The sequence below is a fragment of the Vicia villosa genome, linkage group LG2 (assembly GCF_029867415.1).
Source record: "Vicia villosa cultivar HV-30 ecotype Madison, WI linkage group LG2, Vvil1.0, whole genome shotgun sequence".
NCBI classification, from domain to species: Eukaryota; Viridiplantae; Streptophyta; class Magnoliopsida; order Fabales; family Fabaceae; genus Vicia; species Vicia villosa.
In genome coordinates this window covers 191,322,591-191,342,364 of record NC_081181.1, presented here as the reverse complement: position 1 = coordinate 191,342,364, position 19,774 = coordinate 191,322,591, and the positions used below count along the sequence as shown (strand labels likewise).

At 28.8% G+C, this 19,774-nt stretch overlaps 2 protein-coding genes and 1 long non-coding RNA gene across 5 annotated transcripts; 1 reads left to right on the top strand and 2 right to left on the bottom strand.

Annotated features, from left to right (window-relative positions):
* Nucleotides 1–839: 839 nt before the first annotated feature.
* On the bottom strand, nt 840–2,097 carry LOC131647757 (uncharacterized). The gene is made up of 3 exons (XR_009297936.1): nt 1,925–2,097; nt 1,595–1,800; nt 840–1,498 (listed from the first exon to the last, which is right to left on the bottom strand). It is a non-coding gene; the product is annotated as an uncharacterized LOC131647757 (long non-coding RNA).
* A 2,570-nt stretch (nt 2,098–4,667) lies between these two features.
* LOC131647756 (uncharacterized) lies at nt 4,668–6,981 on the top strand. 3 transcript variants are annotated; one of them, XR_009297935.1, is made up of 5 exons: nt 4,668–4,843; nt 5,086–5,268; nt 5,373–5,539; nt 5,672–5,723; nt 6,695–6,981. XR_009297935.1 is itself a non-coding variant. In XM_058917602.1 (3 exons), exons 1-3 carry the CDS (start codon nt 4,672–4,674, stop codon nt 5,525–5,527), a joined length of 408 nt encoding a protein of 135 aa, XP_058773585.1. In that variant the 5' UTR covers nt 4,669–4,671; the 3' UTR covers nt 5,528–5,641. The 3 variants fall into 3 exon arrangements, 2 of the variants coding, with proteins under 2 accessions (XP_058773585.1, XP_058773586.1); XM_058917602.1 differs by lacking the exons at nt 5,672–5,723; nt 6,695–6,981 and having other exon boundaries at nt 4,669–4,761; nt 5,393–5,641; XM_058917603.1 differs by lacking the exons at nt 5,672–5,723; nt 6,695–6,981 and having other exon boundaries at nt 4,669–4,761; nt 5,373–5,641.
* A 4,029-nt stretch (nt 6,982–11,010) lies between these two features.
* Nucleotides 11,011–13,414, bottom strand: LOC131647755 (geraniol 8-hydroxylase-like). The gene is made up of 2 exons (XM_058917601.1): nt 12,471–13,414; nt 11,011–11,820 (listed from the first exon to the last, which is right to left on the bottom strand). Exons 1-2 carry the CDS (start codon nt 13,389–13,391, stop codon nt 11,236–11,238), a joined length of 1,506 nt encoding a protein of 501 aa, XP_058773584.1. The 5' UTR covers nt 13,392–13,414; the 3' UTR covers nt 11,011–11,235.
* Between the last annotated feature and the right edge of the window lie 6,360 nt (nt 13,415–19,774).

The window sequence follows — 19,774 nt, the reverse complement described above, 5'->3', positions numbered from 1 at the left end:
AATAGTAAATATATTTTTGTTTGAACGGAAATAATAAATATGCTACAAATAGAAATGATATCTTTTCATCCTTGTCATAGTTCAAATAGTAATATCTGATCAGAACTATCATGTTTCAAATAGCAACTCTTTATTATATCATAACTAAAATATTATTGAAATTTTTATATCAAAATATCCTATAAATATATTTTAAGTCAAAATATTCATCTCATAAATACAAAATCTCCATTATTACAATCTTGAAATTATAACCTAAAATTAAATAAATTTCCCATAGTTAAAACTAAATCATAAATTTAACAAAAAATTCTTCGATTTCAATCAAACAATCTTTTATTCTTTAATAAAAATTTTCAATTTCAAACTTCAAATTAAAATTGAAGTTCAAATCTCAATCACAAAGATTACACCATGAACTTGTACAGTAACAATTACACACAAATTCTTTCAGCACCATCATTAGATATTGTAAAAACTAATCCTCTACAGATTAATAGGACCATGTGATTCACATCTTTAATCTATAAACTTTAGTTTCCATAACTATAAATAATTGGTCATGACATGAACCTTGACATGTGAACATGACCATGCATTAGTTTAATTTAAATTCAATTTATAAATTTAATATAAAATTTGAAATTTGAAACCTATAAAATATGAAGTTCCATATACTGTTATAAAATAATACTGAATACATTAGGTCATCTCTAGAGAAAGATTTTAACATTTGCATCATGAAACAATACTGGTATAACTTATAGTAAATGATCTCATCATTTCAATACTAAAAATCCAAGTCAATTAGCATACATGTTCATATGGTTATCTACATGACAATATTCTATAAGGTTATTAACTATTTTTCTGCAACAAATTTGACAGTATCTTCAACTTCATAGCACTATATTATTAAACTCAACACACTATAATCCAAATATAAAAAACTCATAATTTTTAAATGAGAAGTGAAACTCAACAGCTGCGACGCCACTTCACCACCGTCATAACAGCTCCGGTGAGCCATCATCGCAGATCCAAAAAACACAAAATCACATTCCCATCATCACCATTGTCGGATTTGCAAGTTTTGCTGCTTTTGCATATTCTTTTTGTCCAAAAAAAATCCATGAAAAACAACAAACAACAAAACATGAATAACAATGGAAAAATTACAAACATAAAGATTAACTTGATTTGAAACTCTAATGCTTTATTCATTGGACCTACTACCAATTTGAGAAAATTTGAGTTCGAATAGGTGATTCGTAAAGGTAAAACAACGGAATCCCGACACAGTAGGTAGGAGGATAATATGTGAATACAAAACCATATTCAGCAGATGATAATGACAGATTGATATATAGCAGTGAAGTGTGGGGTAAATTGTTTTGATCCAAATTAGAACAGAAAATTAGCTGATCTCCGACTACGCGTTGTTCTTGCCGATAATTTTGAAAACTTCACCAACATATGAGCCAGGCTCTTGAAGAAGCTGCAGGGATACAAACACATGTGCGTCACTAAATAAAATATAGAATTCGGTTATAAACGTAAAAAAGGAAATTTTGAAATATAGCAACAGAATTACCTTTTCTTATATGCGTCAACACTACAATTGCTTGATCCAATGCAAGCCTTATCCGAACTCATTTCTCTATCTCATGCACTTATAAAAATCTGAATCATAGATTGCCACCATATAAGAATTGTGTCTACTAATCACATATCAGTCTTTGTTTCTCTATCTCATGCACTTACTTCAACGCCTCATCGAACTTCCCTTTAAGACCCAACCTAATTGAAACATGAATTCAAATAAATCTCAAACATACTCAAGCAACCATGAAAACTGACATTTAATCAAACACATAAAATTCATTTTCCCTCTTACTCGTTTTAGCCTTATTAACATATATACCTTTGTATTGAAGCCATAACAGCATTGCCAATAAAACATCACCAGGAATCAAGTTTTGTCCTTCCCAAGGAGGATCAAGAACAGAACATCGAGCCCTTGACAACTCTTCCAAAGGGATAAATCAGGAAATATGAACAATACTGTAACAAATTATCTTCAACAAAATATGAAAACTACATTTATCAAACGACATCTTCAAGAAAAACAACACTGTTACAGATTAACTTCAAGAAAAACCAAAACTTTAGCAAATCAATAGTTCAATAAAGTAAAACTAAACACAATAATGTAATCACCTTCAAGAAAAATCAAAGCTTTAATGAAGATACCGTGAATATACACAAAATGGAAGGGATATGAAGAGTGTCGATGAACCGAAATCAAAATAGTTAAATCAAATGAAGTTATTGTAATCACCATACCACAATACAAAATGAATTGGTAGGTATATAACCTGGGAGAAGATGAAGATGCATGACTTTAGAAGCAGAGAAATAGAAAGTGAGAGAGTTTGCAATAGGGGAGCAGAGAGTGGAAAGAAGATGAATGGTGTGAGAGAAAGAGAGGTAGGTTTTTTATATGATGTGTCATTTTTGACAGAAATAAAACGTTGGAAGACCAAATGAATATTGCATTGGGGTGTGTTTTTTCAAATAAAATAAACCAAATACATTAAAAACCAAATATGCATTGATTAGTTTGGCTGATAATTTAATGTAAACATTTTAGGAGAAATGTTTTGTGTATGAAATGAAGAGAAAATTTAATGTAAACATTTTAGGAGAAATGTTTTGCGTATGAAATGAAGAGGAAAAAGGGGATGTTTCAGATTCTCAATAATGTATAATAAATATAAGTAAATAAATAAAATAATAAAATAAAATGTGAAAATATTAAAAGTAATATAAATTACTAAAAATAGAATGGGTATAATATGTGAGAAAGCATGATGGAGTGACACATGGCAAACTTGTCAAAATACTCATCTTGCTTTTTTCTATTGTATGATTTTATTTTTTTTCTTGTTTGCTAACCTTTTAATATTTTCGATTTAATTTAATATTAAGGTATATTTCTAGAAATGAATAAGCACATTTACAACAATACTTTTTAATAAATTTACTAATAATTTATAATTAAACATTGATCAAATTTATATTTTAATTATTAATCATATTTTTCTGTTTAAAGGAGTATTAATGTCATTTAGTAATTAATAACACTTTCTTTCCTCTCACATTCATTTCTACTAAACAAATTTAAAATCATCTTACTTTCTATTAACTTTCTACTCACTTTCTCTTTTTTTTTTCCCTTAACATTTTTTCCTTCTAATCTAAACAAAACATTAATATAGTATAATTAGGTGACTAGGTGAGAGTTAGTTTTTACTAAGCCTATAGAGTTGATTTTAGAGGTTGTGAGGACATTTGGATCTACGTCTAAAATTAGGTCAAATTATCTTTGGTTTGACGTTACAGACACTACTAGAAATACTCGATTTACCTGCGGAATTTCCTGCGGAAAATATTCCGCAGGAATACCTGCGAAAAATATTCCGCAGAAATACCTGCGGATTTACCTGGGAATTTCATCCTAAAATAAAGTTTCCTGCGGATCAAAAATCCTGCGGAATTTTCTGCGGAATTTATATTTCAAAGAAAATATCTCACTTAACAATAAAATCCGCAGGTAACTTCGCAGGAAACTTTCCTGCAGATATAACTAAACCAAATTATAATACAAAATCTGCAGGTAATTCCCCAGGAAATTTCCTGCGGATTTTGCTGCGAATAACTATTTTAATTATTATTTTTTTATTTTACTAATTTTTTATGGTGTTTTTTCTTTAGTTTAATTTTAATTTTTAATCCTTATTTTTTCTAAGTTAGTAATTATTTTTATAATTTATTTGAATTAATTTTTAATTTCAATTTCAATCTTAGTTTTTAATAATAGATATATTTCACAATTGTTGAAATTTATAATTTTTTTAATTACTTAAACATTTCTCATATTGAAATTGAACTTACTATGTAACTCATATTGGACCAAAGAATCTACTAGTAGGACGGTATCTTAAATTAATATTTCTCTAAAATAAAAGTTATGTATAATTTATAAATTTCTCTATTTACGTCATGTGGGTCCAAAGAATTTATCAGTAGAACAATACCTTAAGTTTATCTGACCAAAATTTAAATTGTGTGTATCGAACCCGCATTTTTAATTCTTAAATATCGAGTCAAGAATCTACCAATAAGATAACAACTTTTAAATTATTGATTATAAAAAAAATGTATAATTTTTTCTATTAAAATAAAACATTATTTATAAAAAATTAGTAGATTTAAATATTTACTAAAATTATTAATAGTATTTTATTTAAATTTTATCAAAATTTAATTGATATAAAAAGTATGTAATAATTATTTACTAATAATTATTATATAACAATTATATCAATTTCGTGTTCATTTTTTTCTTAGGTTTTGAATCAAATAAAAAATAATCTAGATTTTTTCGATTTGGTTTAGTTTGTATGGTTGGTTTTTTTTCCTTCCACTTAGACCCCTATTCTTGTTATATGGTAATGTCATGTTACATTCTTTTATAATTATTTTTTTAAATGATAGATTGTATATATTTTTATTTTTTGAAAGTTTATGAAAGTTATACTTAAAAATATTAAATAACATATAAATTTAAAAAATTAGAAAAATAGTGAAACCCTATGGAGCATTCTCATGCCACTCTCGTCTCTTCACAATCGACCGTCGCCTTCGCGTTCTCACCGCCGTCCACCGTTTTCACTGCCGTCCACCGTTCTTGTCACGGTTTGAATTATCATTTCGTTCAATTTTCTCATCACAGTTCTACGATTTCACATCTTCATTTTCACTGAGAACTTGCTCGCAGGTAGGAGATTTGAATTATGTCAGTTGAAATCGTGTTGACATTGCAATTGTTGTTCAAAAACTAGTTTTTATGCTTCCTTTAGATATAATTTATAGTAGGTTCGGTTCATGAACTTGTTACAGAGGAATAACTGAGCATAGAAAAGTAACCTTGCTATCATATGTTATTGATTTGGTTCATGAACTGAGCTTATGAAAGATTTATATTTATTTAGTATAAGTTTTTTTCTTTGTCATGGACAGGTTTTATTTCTAGAGCTGAGGAAAATTGAAAAACTTGAAGAAGAAAATGTGCTTGAAGTAAATTGGTTGATGGAATTACCGAGGGAGGTGATGGTGTGTATGTTTATTTTGGTTTCCCAGAACAGAGAGATCTATGCAACAACAGAAGAGCATGTTATCTTACAAACTAATGAGGCCAAACAGGTTTCTGATTTTCTTCCCTTCTGTTTGTTCTTTTGGCCTTCATTGTGATAGATTAAAAGCAACATTGAAACTAATTTGCACAATGTGTGACCAAACTCATGTAGCTACAATTCCGGCTTGTCAGTTCTGGTTTCCCGGCAACGCGAATCCGGGGGATTATTTCTTTGGATCAGGGCTTGAGGGTCTGATCCAGCAACTGGCTGAGAACGATCCGAGTCGGCGCGAGACTCCTCCTGCGTTAAAATCTTTAACTAGCTGATTACAACATAAGGTGTGGTTCTATAATTTCTTTTTTTGCTTTCTTTAGTATGTAAATATCATAAATATGGTAAACTGCACCAGTCATCAAGATAAAAAACATCAAACCAAGAATTGACACTGCATTCTTCAACCCTTTTATCAGGTACTTTCAAATTGACGCTGTCTCAAATTTCTCTCTTCGGCCCTTTTATCAGGTACTTTCAGTTTATAACTTGTAAGTAACCCAATACTTTGCTTCTGTGTTCTTTAAATTCAATACTTTGGTTTCATCATGTAATGTCTGCTGGATAGTGATGTTACTAGTGTTATTCTCCTCCAAGTATCACTTATTGAGGTGGTGCTGCCAGGTGTTTTAGAAGTGGAATATATATCATTCATTCGGTTGTTTGATTGAACTTGTATCACCTTTTGTAGTATCTGGTTTTCTTTAACCACCTTAAACAATTACCATAAGTGGGAATTAAAAAGTAACACATTATAAAGCACTGAATTGATTACAGCAATGCACAAACTAATCCATTGCGGTTTTAAAATAGAACAAAATTTACACAAACACCTCTATTTTCAGTTTAGCAAGTAATCCACCCCTAATTTCCGTCTACTATAAGTCAGTTTAGGTCATTATGATGCGATGCTTTCACACAAAACATAATACAGAGGGAAGAGGATCTGTGAAGTTGTGGTTGTGGAAGTACCAACATGCTATGTTGCACTGCATCCAAGTTTGAAAGGGGTAACTGGGAAGTACTTTTTGGATTGTAATGAGTTTCAACCAAGTGCATTTGCTTCAAATGGATTCTTGGGAAGAAAACTTTGGGATTTTAGTAACAGGTTGATTAATTCATTTTCAAAAGCTTGATTTGTCTCTATAGAGACAGTCATTCATCACATAATCGTTGTATCAATCAAAGTCTATTATTGTTAAGATAACCGCATATAGTTTATAAGTTCTATGAAGAAAAATATATATACGTATCTATGCTTTGTATTTCTATTATGTGTTGGTAATACAGAAGTGGTGTTCTGTGTATGAGGCAATTTCTTCCATGCTTTAACAATTCAATTGAATTGTAGATGTTGGAAAAGAATTTTTTTTTGAGATGGTTAAATCATTTGGAAGTTTACAATATTAGATGTGCCAATAAATAATTGTTCTGTTTTGCAGAATCTTCTTTGGAGGAGTTCCACCATACCCTTTGTACAACCGTCTTGCTTCAGCTCTATTGAGGTATATGGATTCCCAAGCATTTTGTAGTACAAGCTGCAATTTAGAAATGTTGAACAATGAATTTGAGAATTCTTCAATGCAGCAAAAACACAATCAATGGCAGAATTTAATTCTGGACAAGGGGTCTGAAATAGTCAATGTATTACTAGTGTTATCTGAACTTTTAGATTTCTGATTAGGTTGGTTCCAATGTAAATATATATAATAGTTATTTTAATATATAATTTATGCGTAATGCTAACTTGTGCCCTTGGGGCACAAGTTAAGAGATAAATATAGTAAAATTTTCTTGGAAATTGTGTAATGCATTTAATACAAGTTTATAATTAATGATTTTATTATTATTTTTAATACAAAATTTCTATTTATGGGATTATTAACTTGTGCCCTTGGGGCACAAGTTAGCATTGCCCATAATTTATAATGGATCAAAAGTTTATTAAAATTTAGCTGCAGATATTTCCTGCGGATTTAGCTGCGAATATTTCCTGCGGATTTAGCTGCGGAACTTCCTGCCGAAAATATTACCCACGAAGGTTTTAGCTGGGGACAAAGACCGCAGAAAAATCCGCAGGTAACGTGTTTCCTGCGGAAATTTTACTAAAATCCGCAGGTAATTCGAGTATTTCTAGTAGTGAGAGTGTAAGCCATCTAAGAATACCATAATGAGTTCATCTTTGTTAGGTTTTTATTTCGTAAGAGGAATTGTTGAATATAGTGAATTTTTAGTCTTGAAAATAGCTTTTTTGATAAAAACCTCATGTGTTTCCTGCACCTTCTCAACATGGAGAGTGAATCATACTTTATGCTTGCATCGGAAGGTTGCCTTTGAAGGATTGAAGTCTCAGGGCTTGGTGGTGGTGTGTTTCATTATAAGAAAATGGGCTCCAGCCACATGAAATTGATCACGTTGCTAAAAAAGGACGTTGCCACGTGATTTTTACGTCGTTAAATAATTATAATAAAAAAAATTGAAATTCAAGTTTTGCCACGTGATATATTATTGTCAAATGAAAACCACGTCGCTAAAAAAAGGATGTTACCGTATGATTTTTACGTCGTTAAATATTTATCTAAAAATTAAAATTAGATTGTAGAGGATTTTGAAATAAAAAGCTACTTTCTTTTTCTCTTTTTCACAATTTTCTTCCTCTTTCTCTCTCAGACTTTACCTCTCTTCTCTCTCACCATTTTTTCCTCTTTCAATCTCACCATCTTCTTCCTCTTTCTCTCTCACAGCATCAAAAATGTAAAAATATAGAAAAAAAATTCAATGAAAAGTAAAAACGCAACAGCAAAAAATATAGAAAACACAACCCACTTTTCTTCCTTTTTCATGAATCATTCAATCAGAAAGTGACAAACGGCTTTGACGAAGAGGTGGCGATGGTAAAAGAGTTAAATCCTTAAAGTAACATTTTATAAAAACTTACTTAAATCAATTTGTTACTTGTTTTTTTTTTAATTAATATTATTTTAATAATAATATGTTACACTATAAAATTTAATTTTAAAAAAACAGAACGTCCATAATCAAATGACAAACATTTCAAATAACTCTAAGCATTGTCCCTACAATCAAATCAACATATGAAAGAAAAAAAGTATTCATCTTTTAATATTTATCATACAAATTAGTCATGTTATAATGATATAACTCTCAAATAATATCTTGTACTTTTTGTTGTGCTGGTTTTGTGATTAAGTCTTCTTTTAGATTTTTTCTATATACGTTTTTTTTTCGTTTTTTATATTGTTCTATTATTTTAGATACAACTTGTAACTATCTTGTACTATTTGTTTAAATAGGGTTTTTGGTTGCCTTTTATTTATATATTTCAATTTACGGTTAAAAAAACTTTCAAATAGTATCACTCCATAAAATCATCAAATGAACTTAAATTTTATTGACTATTTACTCCTAATAGAATGTGGGTTGTTATTTTATCATTTTTGGTAGAGTGACTATATTTGAGAGTTTGGAGGGAAAGGGAGGAGAGAGCTTTGAAAAATTGGAAGAATTGAGTGAAAAGGACAAAAAGATTTTGGGTAGTTTTGGAGGGTTTGAGTTTATTCATAACACCAAAAACCCCATAAAATGGGGGAACTCAAAAATTGTATTGAAGAAGGGTTTTGGAGGGTTTTGAAGGGCTTACATAAATTTTCCAAATATCTTTTAGGTTGTTATAGTATTCTAAAAATTAAAAATTTAGTAATGATAATGACTCTTTTATCATTCTAAACAAAATCATTTTTTTAAAAAATGTCAAATATTTTCCTATATTTTTTTAAAATTTTGTTTTTTAAAGTGGGATCTATTATTTAGGGAAATTTTCATTTTACTCATTTGTTTTTTTAGAGATCTCTAACGAAATTATTTTTTCTCCTCAAAATTCAGAGATGCATCTCCGAACGCACCAAATTTATAATTTTTGGTATTTTTGAAGATGCATATCCGAAATAACTCAATTTTTTGTATTCGAATATTTCGGATATACCTATCCCAAATAACTCAATATTTATTAAAAAATTAAAATGAAGTGAATCAATACAATTAATAGTATGATTAATTGTATTAATCAAAATATATAATTAAATATATATCATTATAATCAAGATATAATAATAATATCAATTTATTAAATATTTAAATCAATACATTACTTTCATTTAAAATTAATTTAAAAAAAGCTAAATATAAATTAAAAATTATAATATTAATAGAAGAATATTTTTAACACGATAATGCATAATGTTGTAGTCACTTAAAAAGTAATTATTTTTATAATTTAAAAAAAAATTGACAAATAAATTATTACAAAATTAAAATTTTATTTAATCTCTTTATTCCTTATTTATAATAATTTATATTTAAGTTATTCTTTATTAATAATAACTCATTTTAATTATATTATAATTATATAATAAATAAATATCTTTTTAAAATAAAATAAAAAGAAATTTGGGATGTTGGTTAATTCGGAGATGCATATTCGAATTAACAAATTTCTCAATTTCTATGAAGTTTTTTTACATATCCGAAAAAACCTCTAACATTTCAAATCCAATTTAAATAAAAAAAACGTTTGAAGAATGTGTTTTCGGATATGCATATCGAAACATCTTAAAATATAAAAATGATGTCTTCAAATATATATAGCCTAAAGATTAGATATTTTGGCGTTTTCAGAGGTGTTTTTCGGATATAACGAAAAATTCTCATTATTTATTTGGTAAAAGAAAAAAAAAAAAAACAGATTTATTTGAATTTAGTGGGTTAATCTAACAAAAAGACAACACAGGAGACTTTTGGAATCTTTAATAAAAAAGCAACCCAACAAAAAGACAACACAAGAAAGAAAAATAAGCAACCGGCCAAAAGAAGAAAAAGGTCACACATATGTGAGAGAAGAGAAAACTGATTCGGAACCAAAGAAGAATGGTTACTATATTTTCCTAGTTTAACTTACAAATTTAATATGCTGTTATTATCACTTAATTAATTATATTTATATTCACATTTGTGAAAGCGTTATTTGGTGCGTATTTCTCATATTTATTATTTATTGCTGAAAATTGTAATGTTTTAATGTTACTAAAAAGATTTTTGTTTATCTATTATTCATAAATAAAAGATTTTTAATCTTTCTCTTTTAGGAAAAAAAAATTCTACATTACAAAATTTATGTTTATGCTATTTAATTTTTTAATATTATTATTGTGTTTAGGAATTGGTTTTACTATCTATTTAAATTGTACACATTTTTTATAAAAAAAACATTTCATTTATAGATACCAATTTATTAGATTATTTCTAAACATTCTTCCACAGCACAAATTAAACTATCCTACAAAAAGAATAATGTAAGTCCTCTAACCTATGAGCAAAAACATAGAGGTCATGCCAACCAACTTAGATGTGACCAATTAAAGTAAGCAAAAACATAGAGGTCATGCCACCAACCAACTTAGATGTGACCAATTAAAGTAAGTTTGGAAAAGAGGGTATGCAATGAATGGTGTTGCTCTAATTCTTTTCCCTTCAACAAACTTAATAGTACTACACATACATTTTCCATGCTTTTAATCTTCTTCTTTTTCTACTATCAATTCCCTTCTATAATCTATTGATTGTACCCTGCCTTGATTATTTTTTCTTCATACAAACAGATTATGTTGAGAATGAAGGTGAAAATATGTTATTAAATAATAAAACAACATTGTTTTAGGATTCTTACATAAGGCACATGGCTTTAACTTAAACAGTCACAATTGCCACATATTACAACTTCAACAACAAAGTGTTTAAGATGCTCTAACAAAAGCATATATTGCTTTTGTCTAAATTATTATAGGTGTACAACATAAAGTAACTTAAGTTAAAGTACCAGAAATAAAACCACTTATTAAATTCACAACATGGCACACTAGTCTTTTTGTTTTGTGCCTTATGCAAATAAAAGCATACTATACATATGTCATATTGTATGTTCCACCTTGTTTACCCTAGAGGGAATAGCTCTCAAGTGTTGATCAATATCCATAACTCCATTTTCAAGTTTCCAATCAAAGAAGTTAATCAATGATCCCAACATGGTATGCAACATCCTAATGGCAAGGGGCATTCCAGGACATATTCTTCTTCCACTCCCAAATGGTGTCAACTGAAAGTTTTGGCCTCTGTAATTTATTTCAGAGCCCAAAAATCTTTCAGGTGAGAACGAGTTTGCATCATTCCAAATTTTTGGATCTCTTGCCATGGCCCATTTGTTAATCAAGACTTGTGCACCTTGTGGAATTGTGTATCCTTGAATTTGTACGTCAATCTTGGCTTTTCTTGGTAGTAAAAGTGGAGCTGATGGATGCAGACGTAACGTTTCTTTTACTATTGCTTGCAAATATGGAAGTTTGACAATGTCGGATTCTTGTACAGTTTTTCCTATGCCGATTATTTGTGCAAGCTCTTCTTTAACCTTTAGCATTGCATGTGGATTGTGAATTAATTCTGTCATTGCTTTTTCTATTGTGTAGGAAGTTGTATCAGTCCCCGCAACAAATAAATCCTATTATAAAATGTTATACAAATTAATATTTAATAATAAAGAAAATGATGATATCATTCTAACTCCTAAATTGCTGCAAATATCTTGTTTTGATAATAATAAAATATTCATGATGAGTTTTCATGTATGTAAATAAAATATTATTCCTTAACAAAAAAATTAATTAAATATTTGTAAAGTCTTTAGCCAAAGACTATTTTCATCAGCTTATGAACTTAAACTACCTAAAATATGAAAATTTCTAAAACAATTTTATTTTTTCTTTATTCAATCTCCTAAGATGATCCTTGGTAAAATCCTTAGAAAATTGATAAAAATTAATAATTTCATTTGTGTAAACTCTAACTGCAAAACTATTTTACTCAAACATCCTCTTTATTCTATTATAAATAGATAACTATTTACACAGTGAGATACTAAAATGTATTTGTAAAAATTTTCAATATTTATAGTAAATAAAAATTAAATTAAAAAAAAATGATTTTAAAAGCAAAAAAAAACAAATATAGTTAAAAAAATTAAAAATAACAAAAATAAAAAGAGTTAAAAAATTGTTTTAAAACACAATTAAATAATAAAATATTAATCAAAAGAATAAAAAAAATCAAATCAAAGTTAAAAATTGTAAAAAGAGATGGAAAGAAAATTACAAGAAACAAATGTTTAATCTTTGTGTTATCCATCTTTTGGCCATTCTGTTGAGAGATATCAAGCAAATTATCCAACATATCGTCATATTTGACATAATTTTCTCCTCCTCTTAACTCCAACCTTTTGATAATATAAGAGTCAATAATTTGCAACAACTTATCAAGATAAGTTGCTGAAACTCCTCTTATACCTTGTGGATCAACCATTTTCAAAACCGGAAAAAAATCAACCAAATTTGGTGTTCCTATTGCACTCACAAGATTTTCAATAATACTCTTATACTCATCAGTTTCACCTGCAGAGTTAGCAAAGTCCTTTGAAAAAAAAGTGTTTGATAAAAAATTCATTGTAGTCTTAAAACCAGCTCTTCCAATATCAACAGCTTCACCAACTAAGCTACTTCTATCAATCTCACTTAAAATCTCTTGTAACTTCTTACACCTAAGTGCATGGCTAGCATCAAGTGTTTGGCTAGAAAACAACTCATTTTTGCATATTTTTCTTAGGTCTCTCCAAAGATCACAAACGGGCATAAAGGGTAAGCTAAATATATCGTGATCGAGGACTGCGACAGCTTGAGGGACCGTTCGGTTTGAGAATAAAAGGTCATGAGTTTGAAGCACTTCTTGTGCGGCATCGGCCGAAGAAATTACGACGGTTGATATTTGCCCTAGCTTTAAGTGCATTATTGGACCATGCATGGTGGAGAATTTTGCTAGACAGTATTGTGGATTTTTTCTTAGCTCAAAAACATGTGACATGATTGCAAATGGTGATGGACCTGGTGGGAGAATATATTTTTGGTTTTTTCTACTTTGGATTGAAAGAAAGTTCATGGTAATGTATATTAATATGAGGGAGAGCATTGTGGTTATTGCAACATTCATTTCTGGACTCAATTGGGACAAATAGTTATCCATGTTTTCTAAAAACTATAGAAGATATGAAATTAGCAAAGAGCTTTTGATGATTGAGATTAGTGAAGTAAGTGGTTTATATAGAGACATAATTTTGAATAGTCAAGCATGTGCATGGAATTGTAGTAGCCATTTTTGAATACTATCAATTAACAAATCAAGTAAAACAAAATAGTGCTGAACAAAGTTTGTGCTCAATGAAATTTGACCTTAACAAGAGCATAGGGCACGTTAATAATAATAATAATAATAATAATAATAATAATAATAATAATAATAATAATAATAATAATAATAATAATAATAATAATAATAATAATAATAATAATAATAATAATAATAATAATAATAACAATAATAATAATAATAATAATAATAATAATAATAATAATAATAATAATAATAATAATAATAATAATAATAATGGGTTTTTGGTAATTTTGTAGGGACAAAAACATATTTAACCATAATAATAATAATAATAATAATAATAATAATAATAATAATTAATCATACATCTAATGTATATTGAATGAATATTAATAAAAGTGATTGAATAGACTTCATGTTGATTACTGAAAACAAATTCCGAAGTACAAAAATAATTTGTGGAAATCGGTTGGTTGGTTAAAGTTTGAGTCTTGAAAATGTGATATAGAGAATAGATCTATTGGTGAAATTTATTTCATTGAACTAATCATTTAATTTTATTGAATTAATCTGTTGTAAAGTTGGATACCAAATTAAAAAAAAGACAACTTTAAATGGTACGAGGAATTTAATATGAATATGGATACTATGTCGAGTCAAAAACGAAAGGATACTATATTAAGTCAAAATAACTAGGGCCATCGTATAAGAATGGATGTTTAAAAAAATAATATTGATCGCCTACGTCGGCTATTCATTTATTGTTGTGATGATGAAACCATAAATTAGATTGAAGATTTATTTTAGTCTCTCGGAAATATTATCCAAGTTAAATTAATTTTTTATAAAAAGAATAAATTAATTTAATCTTTTATAAAATGTAATTGTTTTTTTTTTATATTTTTAAATCGTGACTGAACTATCACGAAAAATTTAACCGGTTTTTTTCATAATTTTAAACTAATTTTTTTTCGTATTTTTAAACCGTGACTTGACTGCCATGAAAAATTTAACTGATTTTTTAACTGATTTTTTTCCATACTTTTAAATTGATTTTCTTTCATATTTTTAAACCGTGACTGAACTGCCACGTTGGATTTTATTTTTTATTTTTCATTTTTTAAATATTAAATTGATTTTTATTTTTAAACAATTATGAATTAATATTATAAAAAAGCTAAAATTATTTCTTATAAAAAATCAAATACAAGGTCTCAAAAAGCACATCTTGTGTCATTACCACTAGACCAATGTACATTCATAACAAGTATTTTCCATGATTTCTACTAATCTTAACAAATTTTTTTACATAAATTTTTATTTATGTAGTCTCAAACTCAAGTTTCTTCGAGTTAAATAATATTCACTTTACAACTAGAGAGTTCAATTTCTATTGTTAATAAAGTGACTATCATTTCTAACTAGAAAAATCAATTTCTATTATTAGTAAAGTGACTATTATTTATAAAAAGATAAATCAATTTCTATTGTTAATAAAGTGAATATCATTTACAACTAGACAAATCAATTTCTATAGTTAGTAAAATGACTATCTTTTACAATTAGACAAATCAATTTCTATTGTTAAAAAGGTTATTATCATTTACAACTAGACAAATCAATTTCTATTGTTAGTAAAGTGACTATCATTTACAATTAGACAAACCAATTTTCATTGTTAGAGCTCGTTTGACCCAACTTTTTTAAGTCTTAAAAGTTACTTTAAAGTTAAAGTTAAAAATAAGAGCTTTTAAAATAAAGTTAAAGTTGTTTGGTTATGATTTTTTTTAAACTTTAAAATTATTTTTATTTTAAAAATTGTTTCGTAATATATATATATATAAAAGACATGATCAAATGACACCAATGTATCAAATATAGTAACTTGACACCTCTGATAACTCTTTACCACATATATTTATACAAAATTCACCATTATATTGAAAATTATGATGATATAGATCATGTGTATATAATTTAACATCAATCGGAGATCGTTTGATATGTGTACGAGATGCATAAAAATTAGGGTTAATAGTAATTCACCCCTGTAATGTTAGCGAATTTTGCATTTCCCCTCTCCATACCTTTTGGCAACGGTTTTTTCAAAAAAACCGCTGCCAAAATCGGCCTTTGGCAACGGTGGGGGTAAACCGAAACACGGTCATATTACAGGGGTAAATTACTATTAACCCTAAAAACTAACGTCTTACAAAACTTCAACAAAACCGTTAATATTGATCATTCTCTTTAACATATCAAATGATTTCTGATTGATATTAAATTTTATGGACATGATATATATGATGTTAGCTTTCTATCCAACGATGAGTTTTGTTATATGGATATGTAGCAAAGAGTTATCGGAGGTGTCATTTTACTAAGTTTGATATCTTGGTGTCATTTGATCCTGACCCGATATATATAATGTGTATTGATTAATTGTTGTATTAACATATATAGTTTAGTGTATAGTATACGAAATTAATAATATTATTATTGAAAATCATTATACAGTAAAACAAGATATAATATACAAAATGAATAAAAAACTGGACAATACTAGTATCTACAAAAATGGTGATGTAAAATGAAGAAGAAGAAGAAAGAACAAATAAAATATAACTCTAGACGTTATGAACCATAGAAAAAATTGAAAAAATTACGGTCTATTGTACTAGTGCCATTTATTTTACAGAAAAGTGTTTTCATTGGGACTCGAACCGCAACCACATGTTTTAAGCTCCGGAAAAGTTGGTTTCAACTCCTTTTTTACAAGCTCCTTTTATTCAATTTTTTGTCTTTAAAAAAAAACTACTTTTTTTCATAAGAGCTTTATAAAAAATGTGTTTGGCCTTCCATCTCCTTATAAGGAGAAGAAAAGTAGATAAAAAGTTAGGCCAAACAATACCTTAATAAAGTGATTATCATTTACAACTCGGCAAATCAATTTCTACATTTAGTAAAGTGATTATAATTTATAAATAGACAAATCAATTTTTACTGTAGTAAATTGACTGTCATTAATATGGTCTGATTAAATTTTGTAAGGAATTAAATCGAGTCTATTTTATTATAAGAGACTAGTTTAGATTGTGTAATTTTTGTGAGAGACTAAAATGGATCTTCACTCTAAATTAGATGATAAAAAATATTTTTCATAAACCAAATTTAAACTGTTTAGTCCAACGAGTTTCTATTTTTGTGGTATAGTTTTTTTTTTTTTTATAAACCAAAATATAGACTTAAAAAAAAAACACAAAGATGGGTTAAAGTGAGAACCTTTATAAAGTTAGAAAATCCTTAAAGAAGGAAGGTCAAGTTGTTTCCTTTAAAGATATGACCTAAGACATTAGGAATGTTGTCCTACCAAAAAATGAATAGATGGATCTTCCGTTTAAGTACCTTGGAGTCAAAATCGGGAAGAGTCCTAGAAAGTTGTCATTGTGGAAAGATCTCATCACTCAATTGAAGAATAAACTGTCAGTTTGAAAAGGTAGATTTCTCAATATGGTTGGTCGGGTGGTTCTTATTAATGTCGTGTTAAATGCTATCTCCATTTACACGTTATCTTTCTACAAAGCCCCGTCCAAAGTGATTCAAGAGATTCGTCGTATTCAAAGTAATTTTCTATGGCAAGGTCGGGAGGGAAGTCATACAACTCATTGGATTTGTTGGAGCACCGTTTGTCTTTCAAAGGAGAAGGGAGGTCTAGGAATCAAAGATGTGAAAACTATGAATATGGCATTGCTCAACAAATGGAAATGGAGGATAATCAATGAGAAAGAAGCTGTTTGGAGCAACATTCTTAGACATTGTTATGCTAATCCGGAGTTGAAAGTTTTCGTAGGAGACAAAAGTGTGTTGAGCAAGAAGGATTCCATTTGGTGGCGAGACTTGATTTTGTCGGATAATTCAGTAGATTCTAACTTTTGTTTTGCAGGTGCTATTTTAAGTAAGGTGGCTAATGGGTGGGGAACATCGTTTTGGTATTCAAATTGGTTGGGCCAGCAATCTCTGAAGGAAGCATATCCGGAGGTATTCGCTTTAGCTTTTAATAAATGCTGCTGTGTAGAAGATGCTGGTTTCTGGCAGGATGCTGTGTGGCATTGGAACTTAGCTGGTATCGTGGAGATCCATAATGATGTTGTGTAGAATTTTTGCGGCGAGATTTCAAATTTGCTAAATGGCGTTACTCTGAATAGGGACGAGGAAGATTTGTTCTTTTGGTTGAAGTATGACGAAGGTCGGTTCACGGTCCAATCCTGTTATTCTTGGTTGACCGCGGACAGTGCTGTTGATTCGGTTTCTCCTGCTGTGCTGGGAGCATTATCATGCTGTTGGAACTCAGCAGCTCCCAATAAGTTGTAATTTTTTGGGTGGAGATTGCTTCATGATAGATTACCTTCCAAAGACCAAATTTTCAAACGTGGTATTATAACGGAAATCACCCAACTCAGGTGCGTTTTTTGCCCGAATGATGAAACTGTTTTGCATTTATTTTGTTCGTGTCCTTTTGCGGATAATATTTGGAGGAAAGTCTACGTTTGGATTGGTTCGCTTGCGGAACTGAGTTTGGAAGAGTTCAAGTCTTTCCTTTTTCATTGTGAGAAAGTTTTGAGCAAGATGAAGCGCAGAGTGGTGTCGGTTATTTGGTTTGTCTCAGTTTGGAGTATATGGCTAATGAGGAATGATATTATTTTTAACGATGTTAATCCGAGTTTCGTTGATTGTATGTCAGCCATAGTTTTTAGATCTGGATTTGGTTATCTTCCATTTGTAAGATTGTTGATTGTAGTAACCTTTACACTTGGAACACTTTTCCTCTCCTTTGTTTTGAGATGAATTAGTTGTTTCGGTGTTTGTATTGTTGGGTGGAGCTCCCTTTAGCTTCCTTTAATAGAATCCTTGCCTATTAAAAAATAAATAAATAGATGGATAAGCATAATGTACGCGTAAAAAATACATTATTGTTACTTTAGAAGAATGTTATTTTAACATCATTTTTTGACATTATAGTGTATATTGTTTACAAATACGTGAATATTATTTTTATATTATTTTAAATTTTTGAATTTTTTTTAAAACTATTTTGGTTAATAAAATAATGTAATTTAGTTAATATAATTCAGAGTTTGGTTAATATATATTCTAACATAAAAAAGTAGTCTTACATAATAAATCGATTTTAGTTAATATTCTGTATAAAGTTGATTAATACAGTTCCTAACTAAGTTAATTAGTTCTCAAACATAAAAATATATATAGAAAATAGTAAAATAAAGTCAATTAGTGGAGGTTAAAAGTTGGTTAATACATTTATAAGTAGGTGTCTGAATATGGTAGGTAGTGGAGGTGGCAAAATGGGTCGTGGTCGGTCTGGTCGGCCCGTGCACCCTTCATAAAATGACGGATTGGGTTGAGATTTTAGCCCGTAGTCCACTAAAGTTTGCCCCGCGAAAATTCGCCGCCCCCCATTGCTTGCCCCACCAAAATCCACCGCCCGCCAAAGCTCATCATGTATATTCGTTCACCCCGTCCCGCCTTAAGCCCGTCCCTTTTTAGTTAATTCTAATAATTCTAATTTTTTTATAGTTTTATTTTATACATTTATTTGTGAATATATGCAACATTTTTTTAAGTAAAATTTGTTAAAACCATGTTTTATAAAAAATTATTCTAAAAAATAAGTGAAAAATTTAATTGAGAGGTAAAAAAAATATTAATCTATTAAAAAATGAAAATAAAAAATAAAAAGTAGGCGGACAAGCTCGCCACTCGCCAACCTGCAATTTTGGCGGGAGGATCTTGATTTTCATGCCCATTTTCACTTGTCTGTCCCGCTCCTTTTTTGGCGGACTTAAGGTGGGGCGAGGTGGGATGGACGACCCATTTTACCACCCCTAATTAATAGTATGTATTTTATTGGTTAATGAATTAGTGACATTGGTTAATATGTAGTATAAGTAAAGTAATTGGTTAATAACGTACATTTTTGTGCTTAATATAATTGTAAAGTTAATTAATGACATAACCTTATATTTGTGTCATAAAATAAATTTTAAAAATAAAAAAATATTTTTTAAAATAATATTATTTTATTAGAAAAATATTATTCACCGTATAAATACGGTGAATGGTATATACGTTGTAAGTATTTAGTGTAGCTTTTGGTAGCAAGGTAGCATAGATGTTACTTTGTCTGTCACTGAATTGTATTTTTTTAATCACTTTTT